The 21,644-nt window shown below is 37.9% G+C and overlaps 1 protein-coding gene across 1 annotated transcript in view; it reads left to right on the forward strand.

Annotated features, from left to right (window-relative positions):
• LOC126469698 (uncharacterized) overlaps positions 1-21,644 on the forward strand; it is an 894,140-nt gene that overhangs the window by 63,773 nt on the left and 808,723 nt on the right. The window contains exon 3 of the mRNA XM_050096872.1: positions 2,903-2,973. Coding sequence (XP_049952829.1) covers positions 2,903-2,973 — 71 coding nt within the window. The remainder of the gene's footprint in view (positions 1-2,902; positions 2,974-21,644) is intronic.

A 21,644-nucleotide genomic window follows, 5' to 3' on the forward strand; every position in this document is an offset into this window, starting at 1 on the left:
GAATAAAAAGCAACCAATGGCAGTCTTCTGGTACTCCTGTTAACACTGAATGTTTCACACTACTGGTCATTAGTGTCAACTCCACCTTTGTGTTTGTTGTAGTGTGTAAAAATTTCGGGTTTTATGTTTTCACCCATTCAGTATCAATAGCATCATCATTATGCATGGTAGAAATGAGTACCACTTTTTTTCGATTTTCAGGATATAAGAAACCAAAGTGGCTTTAGTGCGAAAACCAAATATGCTCGATTGTACATCATGGTCTGTGAGTCTTGAAAGCTACAGGAATTTGTACTTTTTTTTTTCCTTCTTCAGTGTTGCGACAGTACTGACATTTTTAAACACCATTTGTCCTGCCTGTGTCTCAGCTGACGGGCCAATTGTTCATCATTATGATGTGACCTGTGATGTGCAGAGGCAAAGAACATCTTCTAACAATGTCAGCAGGTGAGTTGCTGACATCAAATGGTGATCCTTCTGGTCGTTTGCCAGCATAGAAAATGGTCACTGTCAAACAATGCATAAATTTTTATTCCATACTTCCAAGGTTTCAATGGTATACATTGCACAAAGGGATATCTTCCCTGGAAACCTTCTAGTTTTTCATCAATTGTTACATCAGCTCCTGGAGAGTAACTTTTCTGACAGTTTCTGCTGAAATTTTGGAAAAGTTCATGAATGCAGCAAACAGTTGTGTTTCTGTCACTTCCCTCTTGTCAATCTGTAATCAAAACATAAACATGTGAGCAGAAACAGGAATCACTTCCTGCTCATCACCAAACTGAAAATTTCAACGCCATGACGTTTGTTAGCTCGTAAATCTAATGTATTGAGGTGGTGTGCTTGAAGTCTTCCACTCAGATATAACAGCCCGATTAGAGCCTTGATCTCTGTCACCTTTGTAAAATGGGCATCTTTTTCTTGCTGGTATTTTGCACATCAATATTGTTCAGAGAACTGATGTGTGTGTTTCACAATAACCTGCATCACTGAAACATCAAAAAATTGCTCCCACACCTGTAAAGGAGTTCTTGCTTTATGAGCAGAACTTGTGGCAGCCTGTATTGTACCACTCAATGTGTTTTGTTTTCCATTTTTCTGTCGCAATGGGGTTTTCTGCCATTGCCACCTGTCAATAATTTTATGCCCCTTTTTCTTGAAAGTGATGAAACAATTGTTGTCTCCACCATGTGGATGATTCAGCATCGAATCCTCTTGACCATTTGAATCCTCAGTCTGGTCTGTTTCTGAATCTACTCCTCGTTCTCAATGATTACTTCTCGATCTTCATCTTCATTACTCAGAATTAGATCAGGATCATCTTCTGTTTCCTCTAACAGAAGACGATAAACTTCTTCAACATGATTGGAATCTGTGAGTGCAGGCTTTCCTGGTGAATTTCGTATATGAAGTCTTCACCGGCCGCTCGAGGCGCATCGGGTGATTCCGCGGGCGTGTAATTGGCCGGTGGTGGGAAGTGGAGAGTGGTCCAGTAGAGATATCAGCCCGCAACCAACGATATCCCGACACTTTGCCTGAAGATGATGGAGACGCACTCCATCGAAACGTTGCTATGCAACGATGATGCTACTTGGCTGACAACCCGTGAAGATTTCATATATGATTGGAATCATTCAAATTGTACAGTTTTCACTGTGCCATTTTTACCTCTAGAAGACATCAAAGCTATGGAACTCACTTTGACCCCACAGAACTTGAAATTTTTTACATTATTATAAGTTTTGGTACCTCAAATGAACAGTCACTGAGAAAAATATATTATCTCACACATGTATCACATCAGCTCTGACAGGAAAAGAGTGTAGAGAGAAGAGATAGTAGTGGAATTACCTGGGAACCCGCATCAGATGTGAAAGGTCTTTGTGGCAGTGACCTGTCGATTAAGTGCTGAATGCAGAAAGGACAGTCATTACACAACCTGCAGAAGATATCAGCAGACTTCTCCCCCTCCTGTGGCCTTTGTAGCAACAGACAACAATCAAAAATGAAACAAAGGAGACCTCACAAGCTGCACATTCCCATGGGTTAAATAGAAACATGTACTCTCTTGAGACTGCATTTTTGTGTTTCTCCCATCTGCTCCCTATCTTAAGAATTCCATGAAGAATCTACAGTTGTGAAAAATGTTTCTCACAGCAGTTGTCAAGAAATAATCTTTTTTGAAATTACAGGCTTTTGTTATAGACGATGGTGATTTACAGTATTGAAATGCGCTGTGAGATGTATTAAATCAACCATGGTAATCTGTTTTCTTTAATACTTGTTTTCAGTATATTGGATCAGATTGAATGGAGGTATGCCATTCTTCCCTAGCATAAAAATCAACTTGTTCTGGAATCACGAATGGCTCAATCTTTTCCCTGACTATTTGTAAGAAAGTGATGTAACAAGGAAAATTTGGATTGTTTTGAATATTGCCAGTCTTGAATGTGGCTATAACCACAATTTTTTGCCAAGTTTTTGGAAATTTAAGTGTCGTCTTTTGTGCAACTCAGTATTTAGTCATTAAGAAGTATTAACAGCATTTTTGTCATCTCCAGGTTCTCATACGAAACTGCAGTTGGGTCTCAGCAGCCAGGCACAACTGTGGGCATGTGTGTGTGAACTGTGTGTGTGTGTGTGTGTGTGTGTGTGTGTGTGTGTGTGTGTGTGTGTGTGTTGTTTTTTTTCTCTATCTGAAGAATGACTTTGATTGTTAGAGTACTTTACTTTTAAGTCTGCTTATCTGTTGCTCAAATCCTTCTCCATGTTGTTAGTTACAATATATCCTAATTTGTATTGTTGTAATTCAACCTAGATTTTCCATTGTTTGATTACAGTTTTTTACTCATTAAATTAATTGCATTTTTTTTATTTTTATTTATTTTTTTTTTTATTTCAGAGAGAGTGGCAGAGGAATCTTCGGCTGACTTGAGAGGCATTAAGAGATGCATAGAATGGGAAGAGTATCAGGTGAGCATATGTATGATAACTGTGTTTAAGTAAACCGTGAGCAATGAAAATTTCATTTCCATGTTAGCAATGTATTATTTTGGATACCGAATAAAGGTTGACTGTGTCTATGAAATGTCTGAGGTTTGGGTTTTCTAAAAGTGTTCCAGTAGTGTAAAGTAAAAGAACTGGAAATAGTAATATTCAAAAACTGTAATAGCATTGCTTACAGGATGTATGTTTGACAGCACAGAATTAACTGCTGGCTAAGGTACTGAGGAGCCAATGAAATTGCAAGACGTACAATAATGCTTGTAAAAAGGTAACTAATTGTTAATTGTGTGTTGATGTTTTTAACACTTTGCACAAAGTATTAAAATGATGAAAACTTACAAGGAAGTATTGGGTGTCTTATTCATGGGACTGTAGAACTGGAAAAGTTGCTTGTCAACGTGCGGAGCACTTGAGTCGAGAAGAAGAAATATCAAGATTTTGCTGTGCCAACTTGGTTAGTGAATAGGTCAGAATTTGAGTGAAAAACAGCACCAGTATATTTAAATTACAATGTTCAAACTTTTCTTACTATTTGACAAATTTATATGTCCTGAAGGGAATTTGCAGTGTGAGACATCATACTTATTATTAAGATAACTTCAGGCCTAAAAATGGAAGTGCATGAGGTTTCTTCAGCACATAATAATTTGTTTACATTATGTTAGGAAGAGAATCTAGACTCTAAGTTAAAAACACTGTGGCAAATATTTTTTCCATTGAGTAGACTCCATCTCTGATATTCAGTTCTCAAAGGTATGCAAAAATATCCATCTGTACCTTTGATAACCTCTTTATAAAACTCAAAACATTTTCCAAGCCACAATTTCTTTAGATACTGGAGTGGTTTGAAATTGGAACATACCAGTTAAAAGAAATGATAATGAAATCAAGACCCTACACTGTCGACAGGCATTGATATGCATCAACAGGGACAGTTAAAAATGTGTGCGTCATCCAGGACTCGAACCTGGGACTTCCTGCTTACATGGCAGATGCTCTATCCATCTGAGCCACTGAGGGCACAGAGGATAGTGCAACTGCAGGGATTTATCCCTTGCACGCTCCCCGTGAGGCCCACATTCTCAACTTAATGTCCACACACTACATTCGTAGTGCCCCTGTCCGCTACACTCATTACTCGCGGCAGACAATCTGACCGAGTCCCATAAGAGTTTAGGCAATGCGTGTGCATCCGCACAGGAGGAGGAGGTCAATGGCCGGTTGGTCTTAACTGTATATGGAGGTGGTATCTGTTCTTTCGGACAAGTCCAAAATCTGTTTAAAATCTGTTTTATCATTTCCAGAAATAGGCTTGATGAGCAAGGATTATTCTATTGCAATCCAGGATTGGTTGAAGAGTTTGAGGAAGAAGCAATGGGAGGTGGATGCACACAGAAGAAGAAGAAGAAACAACACAAAAAGGCCACTGGTGGGACTGAGAGAGTTAGACCATTTCCTGAAAGAAGTCAGTTTCCTCAGTGAGGCTGTTTCTCATTTGAAATAAACATTTTTTACTTTTGAAATTAATTAATTAATTAATTTCACAAATGAAATAGTGTTTTCAATAAGAAACTGACTTTTGCAGAAAAATGGTTTCTTCAAGAAATTTTTTACACTTGTAGGCTGAAGCCTGAAGGAAACTATTAACTCACACAGGTCACATGATAGGACACCACAGACAATGGTGAAAATTAACAAAGTCCAGATATGGCACAAGAAGCAAAGGATATAGTTGCTTTGTAGCGGGTTATGAAAATTTAAATACACTGTACCTCCCAAAACACCTGACTCATCTAAAAAAGTCCAACTCACCAAGGATGACAGGGGATCTTTACATGTATTTGGTCTGTTGATCCTCATTTGCTGATAAAGTTCATTTATGAGTTTTAAGTTAAGTTTTTGAAGCTCAGGGGTTGTCAACCTTTTTTACTTACCACCCACTTTTCTTCGTCTACTAGAAGTAAAATTTTCTAACCACCCATCGCTTCCACAATAATGGTGGTTAATAAAATAGGGAAGTATCTTTACTTTGTAAATTTTATAAAGAAAGCATGTAGCAATAATTACTTACCATATTCTTTGTCAAAATTTTATGTAAACAAAATGAAAAGGTTTTTAAAACCCCTATCGCATATCGCCCAACATGAAAGCTGCAACACACACTAGTGGGCAGCAGAGACAAGGTTGACTAACAGTGGTGTAGTTGAATGAATGCAATGTGTATTTTGTCTTATAAGCTTCATCTCAATCATTAATAACGTTTTTGTGGCATGAAATATACACATCAATTTCCATCTACGCATTCTTGTATTGCATTATTTACCAAGACAAAGTGGTAATCCAGGTATAGTGGGAAATAACTTGGTCACGTTCCTAGTTACAGTCGCATTCCAATTCAAAGTAGTGCACATTCTTAGTTCACGGTAAGAGCATGAAAAGTGATGATGAAAGCTGTTGTGGAATATGCCTTCGTGGGAAGTCATGATGGAATATGCCTTCGTGGGAAGTCATGATAACATTCTGTTAATGTAATTTTATTGATAATGGAATGAAGTCTTCCAATTTCATAACAGTAAATGTTAATTTAACAGCAGATAAAATAAAACTGACCTCGTGGTCTTGTGGTTAGCATTTTTGGCTAGTAATGCTGAGGTCATGGGTTCGATTCCTAACAACCTTGTGAGGCCAATTGAAAAGCATCTGCAATATAAAAGCAGCAAAATTGAAGTCCAAGTCATCAAAGAAGTGTTATGTTGAAAGGCTTTTACCAGGCAAGGTGACACACTGTTTACTTATTAGCAACAAAAGCATGAGCAGAGTGGAGCAAGATTCAAGTATCTGCCCCAAAACAGAACAAGTAAAATACACCCATTGAATATTACATTGATGATACAGATAAATGTATTGTTAGACAAAATTTCTGCAGTTTATACTCTCATGTAGAAATACATAGGAAAAAATTAAAAACATGTAGAGACAAGGAAAGCCAAACTTCAGGCATTAATTATGGATCAACAACTTACTCCTCTTTATCCCACTGACAAAATTTTGCAAGAAAATGGTTCCCTGCCTACTTGAACCATACCATCTAAGCCTAAGTCCTATATAACTGGTCTGGAATCTTGCAAAGAACAAGCATCTTGCTCGCTAACCTGAAAAAGTAAAGGCAGATGCTTTTGCTGCTAATAAACACATGTCGTGTGCCATGCTGCCTGATGCAAGCCTTTTGATATAATTCTACTTGAATGACTTGTGGGTCAGTTTGGCTGTTTTTATGTTCAAGTATCTTTCCTGTTGCCCTCGTAAGGCTGAGTGGACTTCCTTCCAGACATTTTCACCAAAATAAATTTGAAGTGGTTACCAGAAATTGAACTCGAGACCATTGCAGTACTACCCGAAAGTGCTAGCCACTTTGCTTGCTCTACTTTTATTTTAACTTTTACTGTTGTGATGTTAGAAGACTAGAAAATTGTCTATTATCTGAAAAAAGTGTCTGATGATTACTGGAGTGGAGATACTTTGACAGATGGGGAAACTGAAATTATAATGAAATCAATTAGTATAGATGGGAACTTTATCATTCATGACAAATGGCAGACAACAAACTGATGTGGCTGTGAAAATAGCAACAACACCAGGGGAGGTAGCTTTATGGATTAGCAACAAAGTAGAAATATTCTGTATGTGCTGTTTCCATTCTTATTCTAAATGTGCCCTTCATCCAGTGGCATGTAAAGACACATACTGTGTGACAGTGATCCTCTTGTAAGGGTTGTGAAGTGTATGCTATTGCTACCTTCCCCTCCTTGCTTCTAGGGTGTAAACATGATGGAGTTCCCACCATGGCCACGTTACCAGTTTGTTTTGCCGGGTAGTACATTTGGGTTATGAATGATTCTACTATTGTCTTCTTCTGATATTATATTTGTTTTATTACTTACACTATGTGTAAGTAAGAAAGGAGGTGGAGATGGAGGTTTGAAGGTGAGGTCAGCTGACAGTTGGAAGGGAGATGCAGCAAATGTACAGGGTAAGACTGTCGCACCGATGAGCTCATTCAGGTGTAGGAAGGGGGAATTGTATGCGGCACATAATGACGTGGAAAAGGAATTACAGTTTATGGAGACAAAATTAAAACTTTGAAGTTTGCCAGTGAAAATGTAATTCTGTCAGAGACAGCAAAGGACTTTTCAGTTGGAACAGAATGAACACTGTCTTGAAAGGAGGATATAAGATGAACACTAACAAAACATTAGTAATGGAATGTAGTTGAATTAAATCAGGTGAGGCTGAGGGAATTAGATTAGGAAAAGTGGTAGGTGAGTTTAGCTTCTTGGGCAACAAAAGAACTGATTGCTGAAGTAGAGTAGATATAAAATGTATACTGGTATTGGGAAGAAATGTGTTTCTGAAGAGGAGAAATTTGTTAACATCAGATATAGATTTAAGGGTTAGGAACTCTTTTCTAAAGATACCCTTGTATGAGTGTTTGGACTGAAAACCATGACAATGACAAAATGTCAGTACTTTCTGAGTGAGGTCAAGGTGTCGCCATCTAAGTGTCTGTTCTAGATCTAAGATTTTCTCAGGTTTCAGCCTTCAGACTTTTTGGTACATGATTTTGTAAGTAGGTCACATGGTTCCCTAGAGTTCGTCAGTATGTTGTCTGTTCTGAAAGTGCAGTCTGCCAGTTTCTTGTGGCACAGGATAACACATAACAGAACATATTAACAATGTGGAAAAGTATGGATACTGTTTCTGTGTTGTGCTGACAAGTGTTTATAATGCTGTGAGCGAACTAACACCTTCACCAGCAGAAGAACAAGCAAGCACAAACTTAGTGGACTTGGAGGGGGAGGTAAAAAAGTAGTAGTGGGAGACTGCAGAGAGGAGAGTGTGAACATACTCCATAGGCCTTTTTTCATTTTAGGTGTTTCAGTGTTCCGTGCTCGTCGAAGTTTTAACCAACCAGTGCTTACAATGGGGGGACTGTATTTTACGTTTTCAAGACACTGTGCACTTTTTGAGTTTATTATTTGACTCGAAACTAACATGGCTCCCACACCTGAAAGACCTATGAACAAAGGGCTTCTGGTCATTGAACATTTTGAAATGCGTTGGCGGCAAAACATAGGGAGCTGACAGGTCCCACCTCCTGCAGTTTTATAGGGCATTTGTTTGATCACACTTAGACTATGGTTGCGTGGTCTACGGATCGGCCCGTCCTTCCTATCTCCGGATGTTAGATTCTGTCCACCATGAGGGCATTCGGATATCGACTGGAGCCTTTTGGACCAGCCCAGTTCAGAGTCTGTGTGTAGAGGCAGGTGAACCACCACTCTGGATGTGGCGACGTATCCTTTTGGCACGACAGGCACTGAAAATCTCAGTGTCACCTCAGTCATTGGTATTTAGTTCAGTGATTCAACTCACCTTCGAACGACTGTTCAGGATTTGGCTCCAAGCGACCAAGCCATTTGGTATGTGTGCTACAGACTTTCTCAAAGATATGGATCTCTTGGGCAAGAAAATACACACCCAGAGACAGAACACACTGCCGCCTCGGTGTCTTCAGAGGCCCAAAGTGATTTTAAGCTTGACACAGTACAAGAAAAGTTGTACTCCAGATTTGGTTTTTACAACTTTGTTTTCATCTATTTTAAGTACATACCATCGTTTTATCGTTATTTATACAGATGGATCCCAGCAGGACAATGCTCTCGGTTGTTTTACTGTTTTCCCTCATAGGGTTTTTAAAGTTTGTCTTCCAGAACAATTTACAAATTATGATGCAGAGTTATAGGGAATTCTGATGGCACTGGAGAGGGTTCACAGACATCACTGTATGGGTTTTCTTGTCTGTTCCGACTCTCTTAGTGCACTGCAAGCACTTCGCCAAATGTATCCAGTAGACCGGCTGATTTGGCTCATCCATGACTCCTTACAGTGGCTCCAACACCGTGGCAAGGAGGCGATATTTTGCTGGGTACATGGCCACATGGGGATACAAGGTAACGACATGGCTGACAAAGCTGCTAAGGAAGCATGTTGGGATAGTGGTGTCCATCAATGTCCCATCCAGTTGCACACCATTATCTCATTTTCTGATAGATGCATCATGTGTTAGTGGGAGGCTCAATGGTTGCATGTGACAGACAACAAACTGCGGTCACTCAAATCAACGACAAAAGCTTGGTGGACTTTGTCAGCCATGCCGCTGGTAGGAGGTTTTGCTTACCAGACTACACATCGGGCATAGCCCTTTCGCACATGCCTTCCTCCTCTGGTGGGAGGATCCACCATTATGTGAAGTTTGTGGCGTGCTGCTTCCAGTTCAGCATATTGTGGCTACATGTGTCCTGTACACTGATATTAGGGCAGCCCTTGGTCTCACTGGAGATCTGCCCGCCATCCTTGCAGATACCAATACAAGTGTTAAAAGAGTGGTGTAATTTTGTGAACTGTCAGGCCTCATCCCTAAATTGGTGGGGAAGGGCGGCAGATTTTAATACGTTATAGTGTGTTCTGCATGTGGGGACAGCCTTCGTCCCCACCCATTAGATTTGCATGTTGACTTTTTGTCAGGGCGCTGATGACCATGATGTTGAGTGCCCCCTCAACCCTGATAATAATAATAATAATAATAATAATAATAATAATAATAATAATAATACCCCGTGGAGGCCCGGGAAAAGAATAGGCCTCCGGTATGTTCTGCCAGTCGTAAAAGGCGACGAAAAGAACAAACCACTAATAGGGCTAACCCCCCTTTTAGTGTGATTACTTGGTTCAGGACAGAACTAAAGAAGCCTCGGACAAGCGCCGTCATGGTCGGGGACGACGCTTGAACCCTATGCCCGCCCACAATGGTAACGACACTACTAGCCACACGGAAAATGATTTAAATCCAAATAGAGGTGTTTTGCAGGATATGCTTCCTGCAACCACCCTAGAAGGAAAACAAAGACAGAGGATGAGATGGTCAGATGAAGTCAATCGACACCTCATGTTCTGTTATTACCAAGCAACAAACCTAGGAACCAACACAACTGGATACAGATCACAAGTATACACAACATTTATTACCAGATACCCAGAATTAAAATTTTTAACAGAACAACGTCTAGCTGATCAGATTCGTGTAATAATAAAAAATAACAGGCTACCCCAGTCAGAATTAGAAAACATCAAACAACAAGTACAACAAATACTGGAACAAAATAATGTGCAATTAGAAGAAGAAGAAAATACAGTAATGGACTCAAACATCCCAGAGCAAACAAACAAAGAACAACACGCATCAATTAAACAATCAGAGGAAAAAGAAATCTTAAGACAGTCACCAACACAAGCACAAATAGAACATGAAGTTACACACATGTTAGATATAGAAGAAAAATTTCAGTTGACATATATAGAATACAAAGACACAAATACAGACATTAGACCATTCTTGCATAGACCACCAAATAGCCCACAAGTCGAAACAACAATAAAAACTATCAACACAATCATACACAACAAAATAAATGAATACACAACTATGGAAGAGTTACAATTACTGGTTTATGTAGGAGCACTCACTACACTAAATATACACACTAGACAGAGATCAGAACGAACCAACACACAGAAGAAACCCACAACACCAGCATGGCAACACAGGCTACAGATCAGAATAGAAAAACTGAGAAAAGACACCGGACAGCTAACACAATTGATAAGAAATGAAATATCAGACAAAAAAGGAAAAAGGTTAGGTAAAATCTCACAACAAGAAGCAATAGAGCAGTTGGACGAAAAGAAGCAGAAATTACAAGCTTGGGCCAAACGACTTAGAAGATACAAAAAAAGTGAAAATAGAAGGAAAAAAAACCAACCAAAAGAAATTTTACCAAACAATAGACAACACACACATAAAAATAGACAATCCACCAAACATAACAGACATGGAACACTTCTGGAGCAACATATGGTCAAACCCGGTACAACATAACAGGCATGCACGGTGGATACAAGCAGAAACAGACACATACAAGATGATACCACAAATGCCTGAAGTGATAATTTTGCAACATGAAGTCACCCAAGCAATTAATTCTACTCACAATTGGAAAGCCCCTGGAAAAGATAAAATAGCAAATTTCTGGCTAAAGAAGTTCACCTCAACACATTCACATCTAACTAAATTATTTAACAGTTACATTGCAGACCCATACACATTCCCTGATGAACTTACACATGGAATAACGTATCTGAAACCTAAAGATCAAGCAGACACAGCAAACCCAGCAAAATATCGCCCCATAACATGCCTACCAACAATATACAAAATATTAACTTCAGTCATTAAACAGAAACTAGTGACACATACAACACAGAACAAAATTATCAATGAAGAACAAAAAGGCTGTTGCAAAGGAGCACGAGGATGTAAAGAGCAACTGATAATAGATACAGAGGTGACATATCAAGCTAAAACTAAACAAAGGTCACTACACTACGCATACATTGATTACCAAAAAGCTTTTGATAGTGTACCCCACTCATGGTTACTACAAATATTGGAAATATACAAAGTAGATCCTAAATTGATACAGTTCCTAAACATAGTAATGAAAAATTGGAAAACCACACTTAATATCCAAACAAATTCAAATAATATCACATCACAGCCAATACAGATTAAGCGTGGAATATACCGAGGAGACTCATTAAGTCCTATGTGGTTCTGCCTTGCTCTGAACCCACTATCCAACATGCTAAATAATACAAATTATGGATACAATATTACTGGAACATACCCACACAAAATCACACATTTGCTATACATGGATGATCTAAAACTACTGGCAGCAACAAATCAACAACTCAACCAATTACTAAAGATAACAGAAGTATTCAGCAATGATATAAATATGGCTTTTGGAACAGACAAATGTAAGAAAAATAGCATAGTCAAGGGAAAACACACTAAACAAGAAGATTACATATTGGATAACCACAGCGACTGCATAGAAGCGATGGAAAAAACAGATGCCTATAAATATCTAGGATACAGACAAAAAATAGGAATAGATGATAGAAATATTAAGGAAGAGCTAAAAGAAAAATATAGACAAAGTCTAACAAAAATACTGAAAACAGAACTGACAGCAAGAAACAAGACAAAAGCTATAAATACCTATGCTATACCAATATTGACCTACTCATTTGGAGTAGTGAAATGGAGTAACACAGACCTAGAAGCACCCAATACACTTACACGATCACAATGCCACAAATATAGAATACATCACATACATTCAGCAACAGAAAGATTCACATTAAGCAGAAAGGAAGGAGGAAGGGGATTTATCGACATAAAAAACCTACATTATGGACAGGTAGACAATTTAAGAAAATTCTTTCTAGAACGAGCAGAAACTAGCAAAATACACAAAGCAATCACCCACATAAATACATCGGCTACACCACTACATTTCATAACCAACTCTACAACCCTTTAGATCACATAACATCAACAGATACAAAGAAAGTAAATTGGAAAAAGAAAACACTACATGGCAAGCACCCGTATCATCTAACACAGCCACACATCGATCAAGACGCATCCAACACATGGCTAAGAAGAGGCAATATATACAGTGAGACAGAAGGTTTCATGATTGCAATACAGGATCAAACAATAAACACCAGATATTACAGCAAGCATATTATTAAAGATCCCAATACCACAACAGATAAATGCAGACTTTGCAAACAACAAATAGAAACAGTAGATCACATCACAAGCGGATGTACAATGCTAGCAAATACAGAATACCCCAGAAGACATGACAACATCGCAAAAATAATACATCAACAGCTTGCCTTACAACATAAACTTCTAAAACAACACGTTCCTACATACAAGTATACACCACAAAATGTACTGAAGAATGATGAATACAAATTATACTGGAACAGAACCATTATAACAGATAAAACAACGCCACATAACAAAGCTGACATCATACTCACCAATAAAAAGAAGAAATTAACACAACTAATTGAAATATCCATACCCAATACAGCAAATATACAGAAGAAAACAGGAGAAGAAATTGAAAAATACATCCAACTGGCTGAGGAAGTCAAGGACATGTGGCATCAGGATAAAGTTGACATTATACCAGTTACACTTTCAACTACAGGAGTCATACCACGCAATATCCACCAGTACATCAATGCAATACAGCTACACCCAAACTTATATATACAACTTCAGAATTCCGTAATTATTGATACATGTTCAATTACCCGAAAGCTCCTAAACGCAATGTAAAATATACCGTACAGTTAAAAGGAAGTGACGCTTGATCAAGGTCCGCGTCACTTTCATTCCAAACCAGACCTAAGGTCTGAGAAAGGAAAGATAATAATAATACCCCGTGGAGGCCCGGGAAAAGAATCGGCCTCCGGTATGTTCTGCCAGTCGTAAAAGGCGACGAAAAGAACAAACCACTAATAGGGCTAACCCCCCTTTTAGTGTGATTACTTGGTTCAGGACAGAACTAAAGAAGCCTCGGACAAGCGCCGTCATGGTCGGGGACGACGCTTGAACCCTATGCCCGCCCACAATGGTAACGACACTGCTAGCCAACTGGAAAATGGTTTAAATCCAAATAGAGGTGTTTTGCAGGATATGCTTCCTGCAACCACCCTAGAAGGAAAACAAAGACAGAGGATGAGATGGTCAGATGAAGTTAATCGACACCTCATGTTCTGTTATTACCAAGCAACAAACCTAGGAACCAACACAACTGGATACAGATCACAAGTATACACAACATTTATTACCAGATACCCAGAATTAAAATTTTTAACAGAACAACGATTAGCTGATCAGATCCGTGTAATAATAAAAAATAACAGGATACCCCAGTCAGAATTAGAAAACATCAAACATCAAGTACAACAAATACTAGAACAAAATAATGTGCAATCAGAAGAAGAAGAAAATACAGTAATGGACTCAAACATCCCAGAGCAAACAAACAAAGAACAACACGCATCAATTAAACAATCAGAGGAAAACGAAATCTTAAGACAGCCACCAGAACAAGCACAAATAGAACACGAAGTGACACAGATGTTAGATATAGAAGAAAAATTTCAGCTAACATATATAGAATACAAAGACACAAATACAGACATTAGACCATTCTTGCATAGACCACCAAATAACCCACAAGTCGAAACAACAATAAAAACTATCAACACAATCATAAACAACAAAATAAATGAAAACACAACTATGGAAGAGTTACAACTACTGGTATATATAGGAGCACTCACTACACTAAATATACACACTAGGCAGAGATCAGAACCAACCAACACACAGAAGAAACCCACAAAACCAGCATGGCAACACAGGCTACAGATCAAAATAGAAAAACTGAGAAAAGACATCGGACAGCTAACACAATTTATAAGAAATGAAATCTTGGAAAAAAAACGAAAAAGGTTAGGTAAAATCTCACAACAAGAAGCGACAGAGCAATTAGACGAAAAGAAGCAGAAATTACAAGCATTCGCCAAACGACTCAGAAGATACAAAAAAAGTGAAAATAGAAGGAAACAAAACCAAACATTCAACACAAACCAAAAGAAATTTTACCAGACAATAGATAACACACACATTGAAATAAACATTCCACCAAACATAACAGACATGGAACACTTCTGGAGCAACATATGGTCAAACCCGGTACAACATAACAGGCATGCACGGTGGATACAAGCAGAAACAGACACATACAAGATGATACCACAAATGCCTGAAGTGACAATTTTGCAACATGAAGTCACCCAAGCAATTAATTCTACTCACAATTGGAAAGCCACTGGAAATGATAAAATAGCAAATTTCTGGTTAAAGTAGTTCACCTCAACACATTCACATCTAACTAAATTATTTAACAGTTACATTGCAGACCCATACACATTCCCTGATACACTTACACATGGAATAACTTATCTGAAACCTAAAGATCAAGCAGACACAGCGAACCCAGCTAAATATCGCCCCATAACATGCCTACCAACAATATACAAAATATTAACTTCAGTCATTAAACAGAAACTAGTGACACATACAACACAGAACAAAATTATAAATGAAGAACAAAAAGGCTGTTGCAAAGGAGCACGAGGATGTAAAGAGCAACTGATAATAGATGCAGAGGTGACATATCAAGCTAAAACTAAACAAAGGCGCTACACTACGCATACATCGATTACCAAAAAGCTTTTGATAGTGTACCCCACTCATGGTTACTACAAATATTGGAAATATATAAAGTAGATCCTAAATTGATACAGTTCCTAAACATAGTAATGAATAACTGGAAAACCACACTTAATATCCAAACAAATTCAAATAATATCACATCACTGCCAATACAGATTAAGTGTGGAATATACCAAGGAGATTCATTAAGTCCTTTCTGGTTCTGCCTTGCTCTGAACCCACTATCCAACATGCTAAATAATACAAATTATGGTTACAATATTACTGGAACATACCCACACAAAATCACACATTTGCTATACATGGAAAATCTAAAACTACTGGCAGCAACAAATCAACAACTCAACCAATTACTAAAGATAACAGAAGTATTCAGCAATGATATAAATATGGCTTTTGGAACAGACAAATGTAAGAAAAATAGCATAGTCAAGGGAAAACACACTAAACAAGAAGATTACATATTGGATAACCACAGCGACTGCATAGAAGCGATGGAAAAAACAGATGCCTATAAATATCTAGGATACAGACAAAAAATAGGAATAGATGATAGAAATATTAAGGAAGAGCTAAAAGAAAAATATAGACAAAGACTAACAAAAATACCGAAAACAGAATTGACAGCAAGAAACAAGACAAAAGCTATAAATACCTATGCTATACCAATATTGACATACTCATTTGGAGTAGTGAAATGGAGTAACACAGACCTAGAAGCACTCAATACACTTACACAATCACAATGCCACAAATATAGAATACATCACATACATTCAGCAGCAGAAAGATTCACATTAAGCAGAAAGGAAGGAGGAAGGGGATTTATCGACATAAAAAACCTACATTATGGACAGGTAGACAATTTAAGAAAATTCTTTCTAGAACGAGCAGAAACTAGCAAAATACACAAAGCAATCACCCACATAAATACATCGGCTACACCACTACAATTTCATAACCACCTCTACAACCGTTTAGATCACATAACATCAACAGATACAAAGAAAGTAAATTGGAAAAAGAAAACACTACATGGCAAGCACCCGTATCATCTAACACAGCCACACATCGATCAAGACGCATCCAACACATGGCTAAGAAGAGGCAATATATACAGTGAGACAGAAGGATTCATGATTGCAATACAGGATCAAACAATAAACACCAGATATTACAGCAAGCATATTATTAAAGATCCCAATACCACAACAGATAAATGCAGACTTTGCAAACAACAAATAGAAACAGTAGATCACATCACAAGCTGATGTACAATACTAGCAAATACAGAATACCCCAGAAGACATGACAACGTCGCAAAAATAATACATCAACAGCTTGCCTTACAACATAAACTTTTAAATCAACACGTTCCTACATACAAGTATACACCACGAAATGTACTGGAGAATGATGAATACAAATTATACTGGAACAGAACCATTATAACAGATAAAACAACGCCACATAACAAAGCTGACATCATACTCACCAATAAAGAGAAGAAATTAACACAACTAATTGAAATATCCATACCCAATACAGCAAATATACAGAAGAAAACAGGAGAAAAAATTGAAAAATACATCCAACTGGCTGAGGAAGTCAAGGACATGTGGCATCAGGATAAAGTTGACATTATACCAATTATACTTTCAACTACAGGAGTCATACCACGCAATATCCACCAGTACATCAATGTAATACAGCTACATCCAAACTTGTATATACAACTTCAGAAACCGTAATTATTGATACATGTTCAATTACACGAAAGTTCCTAAACGCAATGTAACATATACCGTACAGTTAAAAGGAAGTGACGCTTGATCAAGGTCCGCGTCACTTTCATTCCGAACCAGACCTAAGGTCTGAGAAAGGAAAGGTAAAGATAATAATAATAGTATCATCATCATCATCATCATCATCATCAGTGTTCCATCAAACTTTTCTCATAGTATCAGTTCTCATCTTCATTTATGCCCTCTTCATTTTCTGTAATATTGCCTTCTAGTTCATTTCCCTTGTATGGCACCTCTATATGCTGAAATGTTACACATTAACAAAATGCCTGTGAAGATATTATAGCAAAATGCAACCCAAAATACAGTAATGAATTGTTCATGGTGGAATATAAGTAATCAAAGGAGTAAAGAAAACAACTTGCTGTATAGTTGAGGCTTTGAATTATCAACAGGCACATAAATGAGACAGTGTGTCAGTCAGCTACAAGTGTGCGCGTGTGTGCCGCCCCCCCCCCCCCCTCCCGCGTACACACACACACACACACACACACACACACACACACACACACACATACACACACAAGTGACTTAATGACTGGATTGTCCAGTTGAGTACTGCAGCTTGGCTGAGGTGAAAGGGTTATGTAGGGTGCAGGTGAGGGCAGAAAGGAGGTGGAGAGTGAGGGGAGGGTTGAAGGTACAGCTGGCTGATAGTTGCTAGGGAGATGCAGCTAAAGTACAGGGTAAGACTGTGATACCGATGAATTCATTCTGGTGCAGGAAGGGGAATTGTGTGTGGCACATAATGACATAGAGTTGTGGACTTGGAGGGGGAGATATAAAAGAATTAGTGGGAGACTGCAAAGAGGAGAGTGTGAACATAGAATGAGTGAAGTGGTGATTATGGAGGCAGGAGTGAAGACTGGTGTAGGACAGGATCTAACAGAGGCTAAGGCCAGGAGGATTACAAGACTTGTACTTGTATTTTATTCATCTCATAACATACATATACAGATCATCCGATCATGCTGTACAGGAGACACATCAGTTTTAGCCTTATGATACACATAAGATTGAAGAATTTGCGACGATGGATAGTTCCCATTGCATAACTTAGAGAAACTGGTGTTCAATGAAAGGATGTAGATTGTATGGGTTGTGGTACAGCCATTGAAGTAGAGAATGTTGTGCTCAGCAGCATGTGCCTCCACTTGTAACCTCCGCGTGACATAGTACTCGTTAAAGCCTGTGCTAAGGTAAGTAAGCAGGAATACATAACACTACACTATAATGTATACTACAAAACTTTATACTGTGTATTAATCTGATTAAAATCGGGCATAGGTTACCCTAGAAATATCACTTTGGTGCCGCACACAAAAAGTCAGTTTTGATAAAGATAAAACACTGATAAATTTTGACTTTAACTTTTGCTGGTCAAACCAATTTAGAACACTTCAGAATTCAAATGAAAAAAAAAAAAAAAAAAAAAAAGGGTAGGGGCAGGGGACCGTGAAACTGTTATGATCAGTGTATAAAAAAAATGATTACTGAATTTATTATGCGTTCAAGATTTCCAGTATATAAGTTACTACTCTTTTCATCTTATTTACTGCTCATTTAAATACCTTTATATCTGTCTCAAAATAATTAAACTTCATTACTATATCAATATTAAAGTTATCTTTCAACTTTGTTAGACTTTCGTTATTCATTTACTGGTTCATTAATGAAACATTTCTTTAAACACCATTCTAACATAGCTAGGTCTGCAAATAATTATTATTCACATAAATTTTAAATTTTCATTTCGGGACACTTGGATTGTACAACATTTGGAAAGGACCCTGTCTAGGTTAGTTGTGAGGATAATTAAATGATGGGAAAGTTCTGGTAAAATTTAGGTTATTATTGCACAGTTCACTCTCTGATCCATACGAATACAGTACTAAAAGTTTCAACCTGCTAGTATCAATGTGGCGGTTGGCGGGTTGCAAGATGGCAAGGCACAGAGCACACATATAATCACAGCTATGGCTCGTGACATATCGGCACTTTAATTCTTCTTAGCGTCGCAACACTTTTCCATTTAGTGGCTATGGAATTTTGCCATACTGTGTGAGCATTGGTACGGCATACCCGAGGCTCAGTGAAACTACGTCTTCAAGGAGAGCCTCCTCGCTCCAGAAGGTGTTGCTCAAACCAGTGCCAAACTCCAACTACTACTGCTGAGCCTGTTGTGCCGTGCAGCGCGCGCGTGCGTTTTCCCACGCTCGCCTGCCATCCACCTTTTACCGCTCTCTGACAGGCCGGGTATTCACCCAAGGTTTTGCATTCTACATATCCTAACACATTGCCTACGTATGGACCAGACGCACAGTTACAATTTTAAACATCTTACAACAGTTTCAACATTTTTACAGTTCAATTCTATTACAATATTGCTTGACATTTGACATAAACATTAATATTCACATTGAAACTTATTTACAGTTTTCTTAACATAATGACATGAAGCAAAAAAGAAATGAAATCAGAACATCAATTACACAAGTTTATCGAAAAATCAGAAGAAAAAATATTATATGTACAATAGGACAGAGTTGTTCTTGTTACACATGCCCCTGTTTCCAGTAAATTTCACTAAGTGCAAAATTGATGGGAACACTGAACTTTATATTTATACAGGGGTTCTAAATCTTTGTGTGAATGTACCATCATAAAATTTTATATCACAAAACTTCCTTTCACTCACATTATATAGGTCTATACTTTTTAATATATCGAGAAAATTTACTTAAGTGCCTTTGGCACAGTCCAACCTCCAATCACAACATGATTTAAATATCAAATTACTTATCATTATTAAATTTCTCTGAGAAATAAAATCAAAATCTGGAACACAAACACTTAACTACAAAGCATATACAAATACCTATATACACTATAAAACAATTTGTTGCTGCTTGCATTGAATGGCAGTCCATTTCCTTATTTACTAATACTGTTTAGAAAAATCAACACATATATTTGCTGCCTATCATTCAGATTTGGGCAGTCCATTTCGTACCATTTTATCACATCACCTGTACCACACTTTACAATTCTCCTTTGACTATTTATCTGCCCTCTTTGGTGTTTGGCAGTCCTTTATATCACGACTCATGTTCTGCCCACTTTGATTTTTGGCAGTCCCATCTTATATTTGGCTTGCAGCGTTTACCTTTTCTTTTCCGCCCTTTTTTCCATACACCTTTACATTATAGTACATTTGATAATCTGAAACTTACATAAGTACATTAGCACACTGACAATGGTATACATACATTTACAAATACTTGTTACATTTAGAATAAAATAATTTCATCATTAGATACAGCACATTTACTGCAGATTGCTTTCTGAGTGTACTTAGGTCACTCACTCCTATGAACATACAGTTTCAGGTCCACAATGTTTCTTACACGTAAAGGTCTCTTGGATTTTGGGTAGATCAGGTAGTAAGCATTATCGTGTGGAATGTTCCGTATTATATACGGTCCATTATAAATATATTTAAATTTGGAAATTTCATGGTTCAGTTCACTAAATTTTTCGTGGGTTTTTAAAAGAACATAATCCCCAATTTTAAATTTTGAAACTTTCAGGTTTTTATCATGTCTTTTAGACCTAGATTCAGCTTTTTGCTTTGCCCTTTTTCTGACTAATTCTTTCTTTTGACTCAACCCCAACTCTAATTTTTCCTCAATTAAACTTTTTCTTCTGCTGCCTAACAAAGTTTCTTGTGGTGGGAACCCAGTAGACTCATGATGTAAGGTGTTCATGACATTCTCAAAGCCCGATATAGATCTGCCCCAGGCTCTAAATCATGCCCCTTCCTGTTTTTTCCACAACGCACCTTGGTCGACTGTGACATTGTCCCAAGATACGTTCCTGACCTGTGAACCATTTCTATCTGGTGGCTTTCTTGGTTTCTGGAGTCCAAAGTCTTTGCTTACTTGAACTCTTTGCAAAATAGACACTGAGTCATCAGGTGGCTCTTTCTTTCTGTGTTCAGTCTCAACATCTGGGTTTTGTTTTGAAACTTCGTCATCAGTCACAATAACTGTATTCCCATTATTTTCACTAGTACTGAAATACTCGTCATCTGAACTATCGTCCGAATCCGGCCATTCTGGATTGCTTTCAGGTTCTAACATAGAAGCTTTTCTGAGACAGGCACTAAGTTCTTCCTCTGCATTTTCGTCAGGCTTTGATTTTAACTCAATATCCTCTTTTGGCAAAACGACCTCATTATCAACTGTACTCACATCCACTGGTTACTTCATATCTAGTGTAATCCTCGTGAACTTCAATTACTCGCAGGTAATTACCTGCCTCTTCCCCACGGTGCCTTTCGGTAATAGCTTGTATTGTTGGCGAATCATTAACAGAAGTTACTTCCTCGTTAATGCTTAGGATTTCATCCTCCAATTCCTTCCTATCTTTAACCATCGTCCTATCGGCAGCACGCGTACTTTGTGCGGCGCTATTTACTCTCTCCTCCTTAAATTCGGGCCACATCACCTTATCCCTACTATTTCCTTTTTCAC

This window comes from Schistocerca serialis, chromosome 3 (assembly GCF_023864345.2).
Source record: "Schistocerca serialis cubense isolate TAMUIC-IGC-003099 chromosome 3, iqSchSeri2.2, whole genome shotgun sequence".
In the NCBI taxonomy this organism is placed as follows: domain Eukaryota; kingdom Metazoa; phylum Arthropoda; class Insecta; order Orthoptera; family Acrididae; genus Schistocerca; species Schistocerca serialis.